This window comes from Lepeophtheirus salmonis, chromosome 12 (genome assembly GCF_016086655.4).
Source record: "Lepeophtheirus salmonis chromosome 12, UVic_Lsal_1.4, whole genome shotgun sequence".
Lineage (NCBI taxonomy): Eukaryota > Metazoa > Arthropoda > Copepoda > Siphonostomatoida > Caligidae > Lepeophtheirus > Lepeophtheirus salmonis.
In genome coordinates, this window is record NC_052142.2 from 13158672 (window position 1) to 13176202 (window position 17531).

A 17531-nucleotide genomic window follows, 5' to 3' on the forward strand; every position below is an offset into this window, starting at 1 on the left:
ATTGGCATTCTAAGTGATTTGGTATTTGGTAAATTGTAGTCGTTCAATCTAGATAGCCCAAAACTAATATTTTATCTCATGTTCATTGATATTTTATGTAAGTATTTCAATTTTGAGATAAATTGTTAATTATCACCTGCGAAAAATCCACACTCCTCACAGTATTACCAAGGGAATCCAAAGGGGGAGACCAAAGAGCAATCCCCATTATATTTGGAATAACAAGTACCAAAGCTCCCGAAACACCACTTTTTGCAGGTAAACCAACCTATGAAATATATTTTCATTATCATACATAAATTAATTTATAAAAATATATTTAAATTATTATCATTTGAAAGATATATTTTTTTTTTATTATTCGATGAACTACATCGATTTTGAAATAGAGTCTTTCATAATAATGTTTAATGTTACAAGCATTACTATATTATAAAATTCATAAAATCTTAACTTATTTGAATAGAAAGCTGAACTTACGTCAGCGATAACATTAACATTTACGACTTATAAACAATATCAAGTAATATTTTTAATTAGTAATCTACAAACACACAATTGTAAAATGATTAATCAATTCTTTTAAAATTTCTATTTAATTGGAAAAAATTAATATCCACTTACATTAAAAGCGAATTCACCGGAATAATTATACATTCCGCAACTATGCATAAGTGATAAAACATCTCTAACAGAATCAGGATTCAGAGTATCCTCTTCTGTGGTTGGACATTTCCCTCCATTAGCTAATGATGCAGCCATAACAGCAACAGTTTCGCAAGTAACTTCCATAGAACATGTCTAAAACCACAATATTTATATGACTTATGATTTAATTTTTCTGTACCTGAAAATAGAAGTCCAAGCAATTTTGAAGTTCAAATCCTTTTGGGAAACATTTTTTTTCTTTCATATAATACGCTAGAGCATAATTTCGATCAGCAGTATCTCTTTCTGAAAGAAATACTGAATTATTGAATCCAATTGACTCCCCTCCCGCCATTTTTCTAAGATATTCAAGGACGTAGTCAAATTTTTCCGACATTTTCATTTCAGGATGAATGAGATTCAACAAAATAGCTGAAGACATAATGGCACCAGAATTGAGAAGTGGGTTGTGGGGTTTGTCTAAAAATAAAGTACAACCTTATAAATAACAATTCTCTACAAACAAGTTTTATTTATATTAAATGGGAACCGACTTTTGAAGAGCAAGAGGAGTAGGGCACTTTTGATCAAGGAATCTTTGATAAAATTTCATTTCTATTTTATGTTTAACAGAAGAAAAAATGTATTATTTCTCCATGGAGGATAACTTTATTTATATAGAAAAGTATTAATACAGGGACAAAATAGATAGTTCATAACTAATGATTATTTCCAGAGTAGAATGGGCATGTTAACCCCCAAAAAAAAAAAAAAAAAATCAACATGGTAACCTTGACAATTTCAAGAATGGTTTGGATGAGAGAAAGAGTAATTCTCATGACTTTATATTAGATCAGCTACAATAAAATGTTACAAGGGAGAAGGAGAAAAGTATATAAACAAGTATATTTGCTAGAATTACTCCGATGTCGATCCCCAACTCTACTCTGAGTTCAATAAAGGATTTACAATTATAACTCCGTAAAAAATACTCAGTGTTACGCTCCGTCTTTTATGAGCCCCCACAAATGTTTAATAAGGTTTTGAATATAATATAATCTATTTTGGAAACGATGTTCACTACTCAGGAATTAAATAATAATGACAACTGCATATGAAAAGAAAAATCATTCTTCAGAATACCCATTCCAAAAAATAAAAGTGCTACCTAAAAAATACACCAAATTTTCATCCATGCTCAATGTCGTAAATCCCATATGTTTTTTAGCTGTCCCATTAATTTGTAATTGGTATTATAAGGAAGGATTTTTTTTCCCTATGCAGTTGTCATTAAAAGTTTTTTTGCCATTCAATTGTCATGTGGATTGATTCAACGGTCTTTCAGTCCTAAGGTCCTAGCTATCATTTTATATTCTCTTCACTCATAGCTAGGATTGAAGAATATAAGAAATAAGAAAATAATGAATGATAGCTAGAATATATTATTAAATGTTCTAGTAACACATTTCCTACAAGTATATTGTCTCTCTGATATAGATTATGAAATACGATGTAACTTCAACCACTCAAATGACGTATTTAGTTTTAACTACGTAATTTCAGCTGTTGTATTTTTGAAAAAACATCGATAAGGACCAGTCCTAGAACTGACAAATTTTATGATAGGACTGATGTCTTTTTAGTTTTTTAGACCGATTCAACGCTAACCCAAGGCAATATATCGCTCACGAATATTACAATGTTTAGATGAGAAGCTAATAAATAGCAGTTTTTTTCTGTTATTATATTATTTTCTATCAGATTTTTAATTTTTAATACATTAAAGAAATATATAACATACTTCGATAAAAAATTTAAATTCATTTTTTGGTCTAATTATATCTAGCAATAACATTTTTACTTACTGTTTTTGTCAAGAGAAAGTTCGTTAAACATTTTACCACTTGGTTCCTGTCCAACGTATTGATGTACAACTTCACTGCCCAATTCATTCAGACAAACTGCGTAAGTGAAAGGCTTACTACATGACTGAAATTTGAAAATGATTTGTAAGATAAAATATAAAAATATCTTGGTATTGGTCATTAAGTAAAAAACATAATAACTATTACAAAATTCTTAACACAAATATTTTATTGATCTGCCAATAATTTATTTATTTATTCACTTATCGACATAACTATAATGATATCAGATCAAGCATGTTAAAATTACTGTATTTATAAATATACTAATAAGTATAAATATTTCTTTATAGAATGCATCTTATGAAGTAAAGATGTAATAATGATTATTTCTTATTCTTTCCAGGGAGAAAATATATCGCATAAAAAAATAATCATCGTAGATTAATAATTTAAATTATTAGGAACAATCGGTTATCGTATTAAAACAGGTTAAGTATTCAAATGGGAGTACCCATTACCAAATAGTTATATAGACAAAAAAAAAACACGACAACGTAATTATTAAATATAAACAAAAGAAATACTATTCTTGGCTTTGGATTCTTATATTATTAGGTTCCATCACTCGAAGATACTCGTAAGATTTCAGGTTATATTTCTAATTTTATTTCTTGCAGTGCTAGTTTTACAATACCAGTGTGTAGGAACGTTTGTTTGCTACTACCTGAATCACCATCGTTTAAAATTTAATTATAAATTTATTTGTAGTTCATCGTTTTTGTTTTTTATTATAATCCCAAATCTAATCTCTTTTTCAGATAAGCCTTTTTTGAGATATATTTGCAGGGTCTTCTTCAAATGTACAAAGTGTTTTCGGATTGTTGGCGAGCATCCCAGAATATGACTCACAGTTGTTTTGATTCGTTTGTCACACCTCAAACAGCTGAATCCATCCTCTTTGTCTGTTTCCAGATTCCCTATGTGGAATGATACCTTGATTTAGCGCCTTTATTCTATTCATCAAATTTAAATTGTGTATTATTCTGAGACTTTTTTTTAAAGTATGCATTCCATTTTTTTTGGATATCGTCATTGTAATTTTGTACCTTTCGTATTGAGATTCCTAGTAACTCTCTTTCTTCTTTTTCTTGCATTCCTAATTTGAAAGTACTTTTGTGTTTTTATAATTGTTAAGAATGTTCATTAGTTCAATTTTGTTTGTAGGCAACTTATATTTTAGAATTCCTCTATAATATTCATTGCATTATTAATATCCGCACCAATATACTTTTCTTCTATCGAAAATGTGGCATTGTCTGCATTGAATATATTTGTGATATTTTTTTCCATTTATTTGAGTACCTTAAATATTTCATCTACAGCGAGCTTAGGGGATCACCTTGTGGGAATCCTTTATGTATGTTTATATTCCTCCTCCTATTGCAATGATTCTCTTTGATCCCATTAGGATGGATGATATCAGTTTCATAAGAGCTGAGGTGATAACCAGGGCATTTAATTGATGAAGTATTTGGCTGTGAGAGGTCTTGTTGAAAGCTTTTGTAAAATATAATTAACATTCTTTTATGCTTGTTATCTTATCCATTATCTGCAGATAGAACGACATCGGGGTTTCCTAAAGCCATATTGGCAGTTTGGAAGAATTTCTTCTAAATTTGTGTCGAGCCTATTGGCTATTCGAATGGTAAATTTTTATAATATACATTTAAAAGTGAAATTGGCCTCAGGTTTTGAATGTAATTTGGATTTTTGCTTTCATTCTTCAAGAGAAGTCCTCTCTTTCATATTTTGTGGTAGTCTTTCATTTTCTAAAATTGGATTGTAAAGTATTGTTAAGATTGGAATGGTATGGGAAAACTTTTTGTGGAATTTTTCAGTTAGTCCAGTGGGCCTTGGCGATAGTCATTTTTTTATACACATCTTTAATTACAAATTTTTCCACTAGTGCATTCTTCTTTTCTTATGATAGTTGTGCTCTGTAATCATAATTTTCATTTGTTCTTGTATTATCAGGATTTTCAAGCACTTTTGAATAGAAATAGAGCATTTATCCCTTTATTTCATAAGGAGGAATGTACAATACATGCAATGTCTTCCGAAATTGGTATATTGCTTTGGGAAAAATCATGTTATAATCCATTTTTGACTTAACACGGATACTTACTTGTTTGATTTGGAGGTAAGTATCCGTGTTAAAAAATATGGGAAATAATGGCTTATGACTGTTTTGAGAATCATAATTTTATAAATATACGTATATAGTTCTATTTATACATTTTAGTACAAAAATTAGTCCATCGGACGACAAAAAAAAAGTGAAGTTAGTGTACATATTAAATACAGACTTATGTAAAAATAAAATAAAAGAAAAATTAACGTGGTAATCCTGAAAATTTGAAGAGTTTTTGTAGGAGAAGTGGTTGTGAAATAATAGGGAGAGATGGCGCACTACCTAATAGGTATAAGTGTATTCTTTATCTATTTTAATAATATTTCATCATTAGAAATTGCGATATTTTTAAGTTGTAAGATAGTAATTATTATAATTTATACATACACCATCGTCTGGTGTTGTCCCTGGGCGCTCGAGATGAGGATCATTTGGATTTTCTTCAAATAAATGTACACGTCTTAAATAGAAGATTACTCTGAGACTAGAAAACAATAATGATTCACTCTAGACCCCATTACCATACTCTATATAATGTTAAAAATACTTCAAGCTAAAAGATTTCCGAGTGCCAAGAAAAACTTTAGCTTCCGTGGGAAGAAAAGCATATCGGCATTTGAAACGAGATACAACCCCATCTCTTTTTCCTTTGTCAAAATGAAGTTGAAATTCAGTTGAGAAAATTTTTATATTAATAAGATTGAAAATGGGCAAGTTTAAGGTCTTTAAGACTTCCTCAGAAATTTTGATTTATATACCCAGACTTTTTTATAGAATGGTAACAATATAATTAATGTCGATGACAACAGGATGATCATCTCCTCATCAATACTTGGATGTGTTAGTAGAGGAGGTACAGACTGAGAACATCAACTATGGTATTGTAACTCCAACACAAGATGAAGATGACTAATTTGATCCGTTGACCACAAAGATTCAATATGTCTAAACTAGTTTTAATGAAGAAGAACTTCTTCGACTTATATTTTCGATCCCAAACTTTGATTAGAATCCATCAGGTAGATGAATAAAATACAATTAATTCTAGGATGTATATATTATTAAATGATACTAGAGTTACATTTTAAATCAACATCTGTAGTTTTGTAAAATAAAAATGGTTCAACGTATTTTTTCTTACATAACTTTACTCCTATTTCTTAAGAGAAATATTTATTTATCTTTAAAATATTCATGACCTATGTTATATACAAATATGAATTTGACTGTAAAAAAAATTTTTAAATTTTTTTTATTATAATATTAAGATACATTAATATAAACTCCAAATACCATAGAGGAAATTATATTTCCCTTATTCCTCCGGCGTAAGAAAAACGAAGGAGATGAAAGAAATAAAGGAGGGAGTGTTGATGAGCTAGCGCTCATCCCTCCCTTTAGAAAATTCTGCTTAATCATAGCGAGATTTTGTAAACATAAAAATTTAAAAAAAAACTATCATTTTAAAACCAACAATTATATGAAAGTAGAAAAACATATATATACTCAATACACTTTTAAAATATATTTTATTCAGCACCACCCACCCCTCTATCCTTTCCTACACATCCTTCCGTTCCTTCTCCCGATCCAAGCGAGGATCCCCTAACTATGATATATTTAAGAACATGGATCGATTGCTTCATATATATTTCTCAGATCCCAGATCGGGTAGAGGATTGTAAGGACGCCACAACCACACTCAATTTTTCTACAGTTCGCATGCTGGCTCGAGGTCGTTATGAGGCAGTCAATGACGTCTAGTTCCATCCTGTTCTCTTCACTACGACCTCCCTAATACCTTGAATTATTTGAGATGATGTTGATCCTCCACACTTTGAATTCATCAAAGTTATTGTGAATGATTTTTGAGAAATGTGTAGACTTTTGTAATCTATTGATAATCCCAACTTCGTTGACCTTTTCACTTATTTTTGAGATTGAAGCAATGAGAATCCCAAGGAGCTTGGCCCTGTTTACGAATTCGAATTATTTTTTCTTTATTTATTTGAAGGCCCGATCCTTTCGTAAAACTTTCCATGGCTTTGAGCACAGCTTCAATCGCAATTTGTATTTTTGAAGGAGTTTCCGTGAGAAATAATGTCAAATCATCACAATATAGCTGTATTTTCAGATGTCCTAGTTCTGTTTTCATACCTCTGATTTTCAGATGACAGACTCTCATTGAGGCCATTTATGGCAACTAGAAATAATGTCGGACTAAGATGGCTTCCCTGCAGGCAGCCCCCTCCACTTTGAAAGCTTACTCCCTACTCCCAGGATCCAAGGAGAACTTCTTAGAACTGAAATATGATATCCACAAGTTTTACAAGAAGAGTGTATTTCAAGAGTTGCGTAATTATATATTTAGGAGTTCGATTTGTTTAGATGATATTAATAATTCATGATATTATTCGTTTTCTATTTTTTTCCTTTTTATTCTTGTATGAAGGAATGATAATTTTTACTCAGTTAATATATGGATATTTAAATCTTAACATTGGTGACCCGAACGTGATATCATGTCTCCTAAAAAATCTCATTCTGATGGTCAAGACATGCGGACAATGCCCCTCAGATCGAACAAAAGTACGTAGTGGAAGAAGTCAGCAACTTAACTCTTCCCGTAGGATAACTACGTCTTCCAAAATTCTCGGCGATGGATCTGTAAAATTGGTTTTGAAGAATTGAGTGGGATTTTTTGATGAGGAAGATCATACCAAATATTATTTAATGGCTACAGCATTACGTGGTGAAGTTTTTAGGTCTATTTCTATTTAAAAAGAAGATATCCTGTATGATTGTGTATACAGGGTAATTACAGAAATATGGTCTGTCACCTTCAAATAGAAAAAAGAGGTCTTCTTGACAAGGAATACATTCATAATTTGCGTCATAATCTACTAAGGGAGGCACACATCAGAAAGGTGCCTAAATACCAACAAGGATACTTGGGAGCAGAGTCCTATTCGATTGAAGAGTTGAAACAAATATGTGTTGAAGCCAAAGAACTTAGTAATTCACATATTTCATATTTTAAAAACTCGTCCGCTTCGCCTCCTATCAATCATTTTTTCAAAAAACCTCTTCATAAAACGTCCAAACTTACTAAATCTAAGGAGAAAATAGATATTTGCTATTATCATTTTAAATTTGGAAGGAACGCAACTACCTGTTCAGGAGGTAGTGGCCATTTTTTTGTACTTGTTTCAAAAAACTAAATTGCCATGGGACCTAGGTTATAAATAAACCATCAAACTTCTTTTTCATCAAAGACAATTCAAATTTGATTAACTTTCTGGTAGATACAGGAGAGCAAGTGTCTGTTATTCCATTTAAAAAATGTAAAAATCTTGTTCGAGAAAAACTCTCCCCTATTATTGAATATGGTGGAACCCTCGTTTCTGTCATCGGTACATAAACTTTAACTATCAATCTGGAAAATCTAGGAGACTTCTATTTGAAATTTATTGTAGTATAAAGTGGTCATCCAGTTTTTGGGTGCAGTTTTTTTAATATAATTTCAGATTTAGAATTGATATTTTCAATAAAAAGTTATTCCGATATATCAACAAATACCTATGAATAGCACTTCTATAAATAAAACTGCTTACACCATTTGGCTTATATGAATATTTGTGGATGCCTTTTGGTCTTAAAAATGCTGCTCATACATTTCAGAGACTCATCAATTCAATTCTAATAGGAATTCCATGTATTTCTGTACTTTGATGATATCCTTGTCCCTTTGGAGTCGATGGTAAACATTGGAGAACGTTAAACATGGTTCTATCAAGACTTAAAACAGCTGGTATGATCCTCTCTCTTGAAAAATATGATATTTTCATGAAATAACTGACTTCCTTGGAGATTCTATTTCATCGAAAGGTTTTAGGACTCTAGAATGTAAGGTAAAGGCAATCCAAAAAAATAAAAAAACTCCAATATCAAAAGATGAACAGCATAGATTTTTGGGCATGGCACAATATTACTCTCAGTTCTTCAAAAGATTGTCTCAATGGACAGTTCATTTATAACCCCTGTTCAGAAGAATGTAAATTTTAATTGGAATACAGAACATGAACACACCTTTCAAAGTATTAAAAATAGTTTGTGTAAAAGTACTCAACCTGCATTCAGAGATAGTTAATTGCCTTTAGCCCTGACGACTAATGTATATGATGCAAGGATGGGAGCTGTTCTCGAGCAAAAGGTAAATGGGCACAGGCAAACTCTAGGTTTTTGGTATCGTCTCTTTCAACGGCACAATAGAAATATTCTAAGTTTGATAGGGAATTATTAAGTGTTAAGGTAAGTATCAAACATTTTCTATGAGCATTGGATGGATAAGTTTTTAAAGTTTTGGTGGAACACAAGCCTTTAGTGACTGCAATTGAAATTCGCAATCCCTCTTGGAAACCAAGACAGTTCTGTACTTTTGCATTCATAGCAGAATTTAGTTGTGATATCGAACACATTTCTGGAAAGTTAAGTCATACTGCAGACATTCTTTCCAGAAGTATAAATAACATCACAATAGGCCCAACATTCGTTGAAGATATAATTGAGGATCCAAAGAAACATGATCCTAATTTACTTAAGTTTAAATTTAAACCTTCTTTTACATACATTGCAGGAACCCTACTTGCTAGGTTTGGTAATGTGGACTCATTCTGTGTGGCTGTGCAATCTCCAGAATTGCGTTAAAGAATTGTGCATTCTGTAAACAAGGAAAATCATCCAAGATTCATGAAAAGTTAAGGAGGGTTTCATTTTTTTATGCTTGGCCTAATTTGCGAGCAGACGTCAGAAACTTCACTAGAGAGTGTTTAGCGTGTCAGAAAACTAAACCTTTCAGAACATCAAAACCAACGTCGTCTTTCGATCCCCAATCTCAAAGACTTTCCTTCATTCACGTAGACATAATTGGTCCATTCCCACTAATTCAGGGACAACGCTATGTCCTTACTATTATGGATCGATTCACAAGGTGGCCAGAAGTGATACCTATTCCAGATATTACCTTCAAGAAAATAGTTAATTATTTTTTGAGTGGTTGGATTTCGAGATTTGGAGTTCCAGAAACCATTGTGTCTGACCGAGGAACACAGTTCACAAGTTTATTATAGATGGGTGTTTTTAGGACACATGGGATTTCAAGCAAAAATGCAACCTCGTATAATCCAGAGTCCAACGGACTCAGAACGTTTCTGTGGATCTTTTAAGACAGGACTTGGAGAACGAATGATGGAAGAAAAAGAAGACTGGATCAATGTTCTACCTGTAGTTTTATGGGGATAAAGGAACCCAGTACCAATGGACCCGGGTTTTAAATATTCACCTTTTTGATTACTCACAGGCCGCTCAGGATCCGTTGCCTTTAATTTCGTTAATGCGTCCACCTTAACTTCTGGCAACCTCACGTCGAAAGTTTCTTTAAAACAATGGAGAAAATAACACACGTTCCTCTGATACACTTTAATAAAGGAACGATTAACAAACAAGTAAAAATAGACCCATATAAGAGTATCTTTCTCCGACTTTCTTGGGCCCGTTTAAGGTGATTGAGAGTCACGATCGTTACTATAAATGGGTCTTTGGATCAAAAACGGACAATTTCTCGATGGATAGACTTCGATCTGTATTTGGAATTCCGAGTATCCTTCCAACATCTCCGACTATAAGATGCACAAGATCTACAAATGCACAATGATCTATTTGTTTATTTATTAATGTTTTTATGATGCATTATATTGTGTATTACTAACTAGACAGTCTATTTACTCACTTTGGCGTCTATGGGGAGTAGTGTAGGAGTTCAGCTTGTTTACATTATATTAATTATTCATCAAAGTACCTTGTATTCGTTTTCTAGTTTTTTTTCCTTTTTATTTTGGTACAAAGAAAGGATCATTTTTACTCAGTTAGAATAAAGCCATTTAAATCTTAACATATATATGTGAGAAATTGAGTCAAATGCTCCTTGGAAATCAATAAGTCGAATTGTTTGTTCTATTTTACTGGTGTGTGTCTCTTCTCTAGCGTCTTGTATAGATATCAGAATGTCATTTGCATTAGGGTCTTTTATAAACCCTTTTTGGTTTTTTATATAACAGTTGGAAGGAATCCGAGCAAACTTTGGGTTAAGATCCCGCTAATATTTTATATGATGTATTCAATAACGTGATTGGTCTCAATTGTATTTTATTTCCAGTGGGTCTTTCTCTTTCTTTGTTTATAAACTCTGGAACATATCCCTTCTGGAAGATCTTTTTATACACCGCCCCTGTTATAAGTAAAATTTCTCCAGAAAAGGATTTATAACATTCGAAGGTGTGGCCAGACGAACCTAGTGATTTATACTTTTTTTATACTACTTTATATAAATGAATATTTAACTGTTGGAACTGTCACTATCAATTCCTTTATATTTTCTAACAATATTTTGTTCTATTATCTTAAGTTTTGGTATGATGACATCCCAATCTCTGGCTGAGTTGGATTTCATCCAAGATCGACAAAAGTCACATATTCTACTAGTTTTACAGTGGTTATATTTATAATTATGGAGAAGTGCTCAAGTGCAATCTTCCTAACAGAACTAGGATCGACAAATACTGAGCCATCCTTGCCACGGAGTTGTGTTTCAGATTTGTTTCATATATTTAAACGAATTTCTGCAATTTATATTTGTTTCCTCAAGTTTTGACTTACATCTAACTAGCACTCCCGTAACATTTCAATTTATTTCAGCAATTGCTTACTACATAGGACTGAATTGAGTACTACTGAACTGAACTACTGTCACTTCAATGGTTTTATTTTTCTTTTGGACCGGCTATTGATCATAAACTATAAAAATAAGTCCTTAACTCGAGAGGACAAGTTATTCGTCACATTGATGAAGTTACGCCAAAACAAGTATTATATTGAGATTGACACTATGTTTAAAATGTACCATACATCAGTTGTAAAAGTCTTTAGAAAATGGTTGAACTTTATGTATAATCAATGTAAAGAAATTGATCTATTCTTGCCTAATGACATCATAGACCTCTACATGCTAGAGGACTTTAAGTCGAAATTCCCAAATACGAGAATGATCTTGGATCTTTTCAATTTCTAATCAAATATTAGAAAGAACTATTGTAAACCTCATCATCACTTTCCCGATGCACTTCATCTTCCTAAATTATGAAATTGTATGCGTAGTATGGAAATCACTATTTTTACTCATTTTCAATAATACTGTTATGTTCAAATAAGGGATGAAATTTAAATCAAATTAGTTGGTATTAGTCACAAACAATTCTATTCTAAAATAAAGAATTGCATTTAAACTCCTAACTAAATAAAAACAATCATAAGGTAAATACTAAAAAGATAAATTGAAATAAATTTTAAAATACAAAAATTTATTTAAAAGGACCATATGGATATCATCATATATGTATTAAATATCATGCTAAATTATTTACAGCAAATCATTAAAACATAGTAATGTCTTTCCATTGGATAAGATACATTCATGAAAAGAAATGTTGGCCCCTTTTCCCAGCTTGATTAGAATGAGTAATTCATTAGTGGACTATATTCGTATTATCTTGAAAGGTCCTGATCGAAAAGGATGATAGCTCTTTGTTATGTTGTTGAGTCCGTCCTTGCTCACTAAAATAAAAGATTCCTAGGATTGAACTTATTTGATATTAGCATCAAAATGAGGAGATACAGTACATACTCATCTAGAAACTCTTTCGGAAGAAAAAAAAAGCAATTTTCCTGTTGCCTAACCTACTCATAGTAACACTGACATATAGATGGATTAGTTAAAACCAAATTGTAATTCAAGTACTACTGGCGAGAAGGACGTTCTTATTTCTTGAAAAGAGTAGATTATTGAAATTAACTTCATGGGTTGTCCAAATTATCTTTGGAAGAACAATTTTGAGTCAAGAATACTTTTAATTTAATTATCACTATTTCTATTCTTCTACAATGTGGCGCTACTCACTGTTGATGTGTTTACAAAGGAATATAAGTAAACAACGAAGATACCCTATCACTCCTGTTCTTCTTCTTCTCGTCTTTTTCCTTTCCACATATATTGAAAAGTTTATTTTGTATTCCCCCATGTCTTTACTTTACACACTACATAAATACTGACGTAATTAAAGTCTGCTTAACTTAAAGAAGAAGACAAAAAAAAAAAAAAAAAAAAAAAAAAAAAATAAGGGAGCGAGTCGGTCGTGAAATAACAGGGGAGTAGGAGATCGGTGCAATCATCTAAACCGGTTTTTTTTTTAAAGTCCGGCGTGTGATAAACACCAATAGTTATTATTTTATAGTTTAGAGAAATCTAATTCTTGGAGTGTAACACCGAATCCTTAAAACTATTTTGTACTTGTATCTGCTGGTAAACTTCCAAACCTGATGGAATTCTGCTATCACCAACCTTCACTGAATGCATAATTGATTGTATCTTTTGCAATTAGGAACTCAATTTTACTGGATTAAAAGATTCTTCAGGACTGAAGGTGATATTTGTGGAGAATTTTTAATGAATAATATTGGAAGATCTAAAATTTAAGAACTACAATTTCACTGAGTAAAAAAAAAATCGTTATAAAGGTCATAGTAACGAATGAATTGGATCGAACGAATACATTAAAAACATTTGGTATGAACCATCAAACCAAAACCAAAATTGAATATAATATTTATATTAAAAATAGATATAAAGTATCAGTTGATTCACAGAATACAAAAACATTATAAGACTTCCATCCCAACCAACATTTCAGTTATGTTATCTTTCATGGGGATGACAGATCAAATGAGAGGATTTTCCAAAGACGGAGTACATTTCTCTTTTCCATTAAGATAATTGTAGTCTAAGAAATATGAATTTTTATTCACCGTTGATCATCAATGTGTATTAGATAATGTCAACTTGACGATTGTTTGTTTCAAAGTGTCGTGATATTTCTTATTTTGTCTTCACTATGACACCATTAAAGTGATGTCAACAATAGAAAATTTAAATTTATTGAAATTGCTTTATCTGAAAAAGATTTGTGAACATCATGGTCTTACAAGGCTGAATTGCATTAAAGGGTCATTCAAGCTTATCCTGAAGATTAAAGTGCACCTTAAAGGAGATTGAGAACTCACTCAACGCTATCATCGTATCAATATTAGAATCAAAGCTCCCTTCTAGGGTAATATAAGAATGGAATAAGGAATGGATTAAATATTGAGAAAGAACCATCCTTTTTTACGTGTAGAGAATAAAGCCCTTTTAGCCTTTTTTATAGGGTAGTCTAAATGTACTTATCTTCCTCAGCAAATAGTCTTTGTCAGTCATTAATCTTCGACGTCATTTTGTCAGATATCGTTTTCTTCATAGTTTCGCCTGCATCATAATATTTTCTTTGTCAGAAATTGTCATTGTTTCGTCATAGTTGTCTTTTATTTCGTATTTGTCTTGTCTTCGACAAAGTTTCGTCTTAGTCAGAGTTTCTTCTGCATTGGAAACAACTTTTTTTTTTAAGAGCCATAACTATAAATTGCAAAATACCATTTGTTGAAATTACAAAGCAAAATAAAAAAAATCTGTTAAATTTTAGTCCCTTGTGATTCATTCATGAATCTGTGAGAAAAAATATTGATTTTTGTAAAGTAGATATTCTCATTCTTATGCACCAGTGTTCCTTTTCCTATGTATACCCTCATAATATCCCAAAATACACGTAAACCCTCAGGCTGTACTGTTGAAGTACGGTGCTAAAATACAGTTCATACTCTACTGCCGCCGTGATTCTACCAGGAACCCTTCCAATAAATCCCAGTCCATGGGCTGAGCAGGGAAGTGCGAGGCACAAGTCAAGTGAAATTGGAGAGCTGCTGCTTTCCTGAGCAACAAGAAACACTCATAATAACCCAAAATACAACCCAGCTATCAAGTAGTATAGGTAAAATCCTAGGTAAAAAAAAAAATTAAACTCAATCGTTTTTGGCACCCTTCTATTATTTTATTTTATAATACACCCAAGCCCACTTGTTCTGCAGATGAGCTGCTGGTCCGAGGCAAGTTCGATAATTCCGTTGGCCCTTCCCTGAGCATCAAGAAACCCTCCTAATATCCCAAAATACAATCTGGCTCCCAGTTTGTAGGTATAGCTGAAGTACTAGGAATCAAGGCAGTTGAAAGCCTGAGGGTTTACGTGTATTTTGGGATATTATGAGGGTATACATAGTAAAAGGAACACTGGTGCATAAGAATAAGGATGTCTATTTTAAAAAAATCAATATTTTTTCTCACAGATTTAGGAATGAATCACAAGGGACTAAAATTTAACAGATTTTTGTACTTTGCTCTGTAAGTTCAACAAATGGTATTTTGCAATTTATAGTTATGTCTCTTCAATGTTTTTAAGCTTGAACCCTCATTCTGGATGCTGACCGCCTTTTCAAACCCAGTAGGAAGTCAAATGGATCATCTAAGTATAAATTTCTACTTATTCTCTAGATGTAACATCAAAAAACAGTGGATTGGCGTTTGGTTATGAGCCCAATGCGACCCGTGTCGGTATATTACCAAACTTGTGGGCAGAAAAAGTAAATAGAGTCTCAAACAAGGGGTTCCTTTGCCAATTATAAGGATTTGGTGGTGAGTTATGAACCTACTTTGGGCCATACTGACATATTGCACAACTTGAGGGCTGTTGAAATACATCCATACAACCACCAATACTAAATTTCATACCCTTTAAGAAAAAATTTATGGTATGAGTTTGTTGTAAAACCATGAGGCCATGTTGCACGAACCATCAGAATCAGTAATAGTATTGATATTTTCTGTCTTCGTAATCGTAAGTTTTAAGTTTTATAATATTTCGTCAGTGTCATAATATTATCTTAGTCAGACATCGTTATTGTTTTGTCATACTTATCTTTTATTTCGTCCTTGTCTCGTTTTCATCGCAGTTTCGTCTTCGTTAGAATTTTGTATTTGTCAGAAACTTCACCTTCGTCAGTGTTCTCTTTGTCAAGTCTTCGTCATGATCTTTGAAAAAATTACTTTTAATCTCATCTTTGGCATGATTTTTCTATAAAATTTGTCTTCGCTGGCGGAATTATTTCGTCTCGTCAGGCTTGATGAAGTTAAAATTGTTCCATTCCCTTTATGATACCAAGTATATAACATTGCTTTGTTTTTATTTTTACCAAACTTAAGACCAACCTTATCCACAGACCTGCTCATTTCATTCACCCCTTTCTTCCTCATAGAACTAATTGTTGACAGATCTATTCCAGTTATTATCAAGACTATATCATCCGCAAATCCAAATGTCAATATTTGCCAGGAGCGTAGGTAAATTTTTTTACTGAATAGAACAGTTCCAAACGAATGGGGATAAAATTACACCAAGCGGGCATACTTTTGTTGAAGTAAAATATACTTTACATCCTTGTTGAGAACATTCAACGGTTCTATTTTCGAAATGGTTCCTTTACCATTTATTTTGCACAATAATCAATGCTAGACTTAAAAAGCTTCTTCTATAGCTTTAAATGGAAGATTGTCAAAAGCTCCTTCTATCTAAAAAAAAACAACAACAACACTATGATATGTATTTTCCTTCACACCAGAATGTAAAACTATTTTTCTCATCTTGGATATCAGAGGGTTAGCTTTAGAAAATTGTTGACAACAATATTTTAATAGAGAGGAATGGACCAAAGAATGCATACACAAGATTAATGATCCCACAGCCTTGGCAGCCGGCTGTTGCATTTCTCCACACTTTTAATATTAAATTTTTGTTCCTACACAGCCCAGGTCAATACTCCATTGATTATGCGGTCTTGGGAATTTGAAAGGAATGTTTCAGAAGTCAACTTCATATCCAAGAAAACCTCAAATTCGCCATTATGGATGATAAATTCATTGAAAAGAGATATCATAAGCTATGGTTCAAGCTGGAAGCCGTGATTGCTGTGTAATCTTTCATATTTGATTTATAGTTTAAATCATTTAAATTTAATATAACTCCATGTGAATAAATTTTGATTCACACAGTTGTACTTTAACTAAAAAATAATTTTAAAATTTTAAATTAAATACTTTTCTTTTCTTTTTTTTTTCAAAAATGTTCTCATTATCTTAAAGTAATATTAAACTTTTAGTTGTTAAAAATCTCCATTTTCAATAATATACTCGCATAATCAGTTTTATGTTGTAGTAATTGCATAGTTCATAATTAAATTTTAAAGATACTTTTTTTTATTAAATAGTTTTCTTTTTACCAACAATATTTAAAAAAAATAATAATTAAAGTAATGCGTAATAAATTTCAAAGTTGCTCTTATCTAGAGAAATTATAAATAATGTTGTTCTTATGTGAAATCGTTTATAAAGTAGAAAAACAATTCCTGAGAAAAGTTGATGTTATCCTAATTTTGTTCTAATCCAAATTTGACAATATTGAATTTTGCAACGGATGTATAAGATGATGAAGTCATTATACTTAATAATAAAAATAATAGAATTTTAAAAACACGAACTGTTCAATTAATACTTTAAATTTATGAATTTTGGTTCCCCATTTTGCACCAAGATTACATAAATATACCTATAAAAATTAATATTTCTCTAATTTATCATAAGTTATAAATATATTTCTACTTATACCTGCAATGTAAATGGTATATTCGTATCACCTACAGAAAGTCTTTGTCCATCAACTGTACAGATAGAAATCCCCCAATAGTTAGCATCATATCTTGCCAATTGTGGAATATACGAAGCTACCTAGAAAAAG

General features: G+C 31.6%; 1 protein-coding gene across 11 annotated transcripts in view; it reads right to left on the minus strand.

The window, feature by feature from the left end:
- Positions 1-17531, minus strand: part of LOC121126800 (glutaminase kidney isoform, mitochondrial) — a 97380-nt gene that overhangs the window by 15279 nt on the left and 64570 nt on the right. For all 11 annotated transcript variants that reach the window (XM_040722141.2, XM_071892085.1, XM_071892091.1 and 8 more), the window contains 5 exons: positions 17402-17521; positions 2514-2637; positions 848-1128; positions 625-801; positions 137-268 (listed from right to left, as the gene is read on the minus strand). In XM_040722141.2, the coding sequence (XP_040578075.1) occupies positions 137-268; positions 625-801; positions 848-1128; positions 2514-2637; positions 17402-17521 (834 nt within the window). The remainder of the gene's footprint in view (positions 1-136; positions 269-624; positions 802-847; positions 1129-2513; positions 2638-17401; positions 17522-17531) is intronic.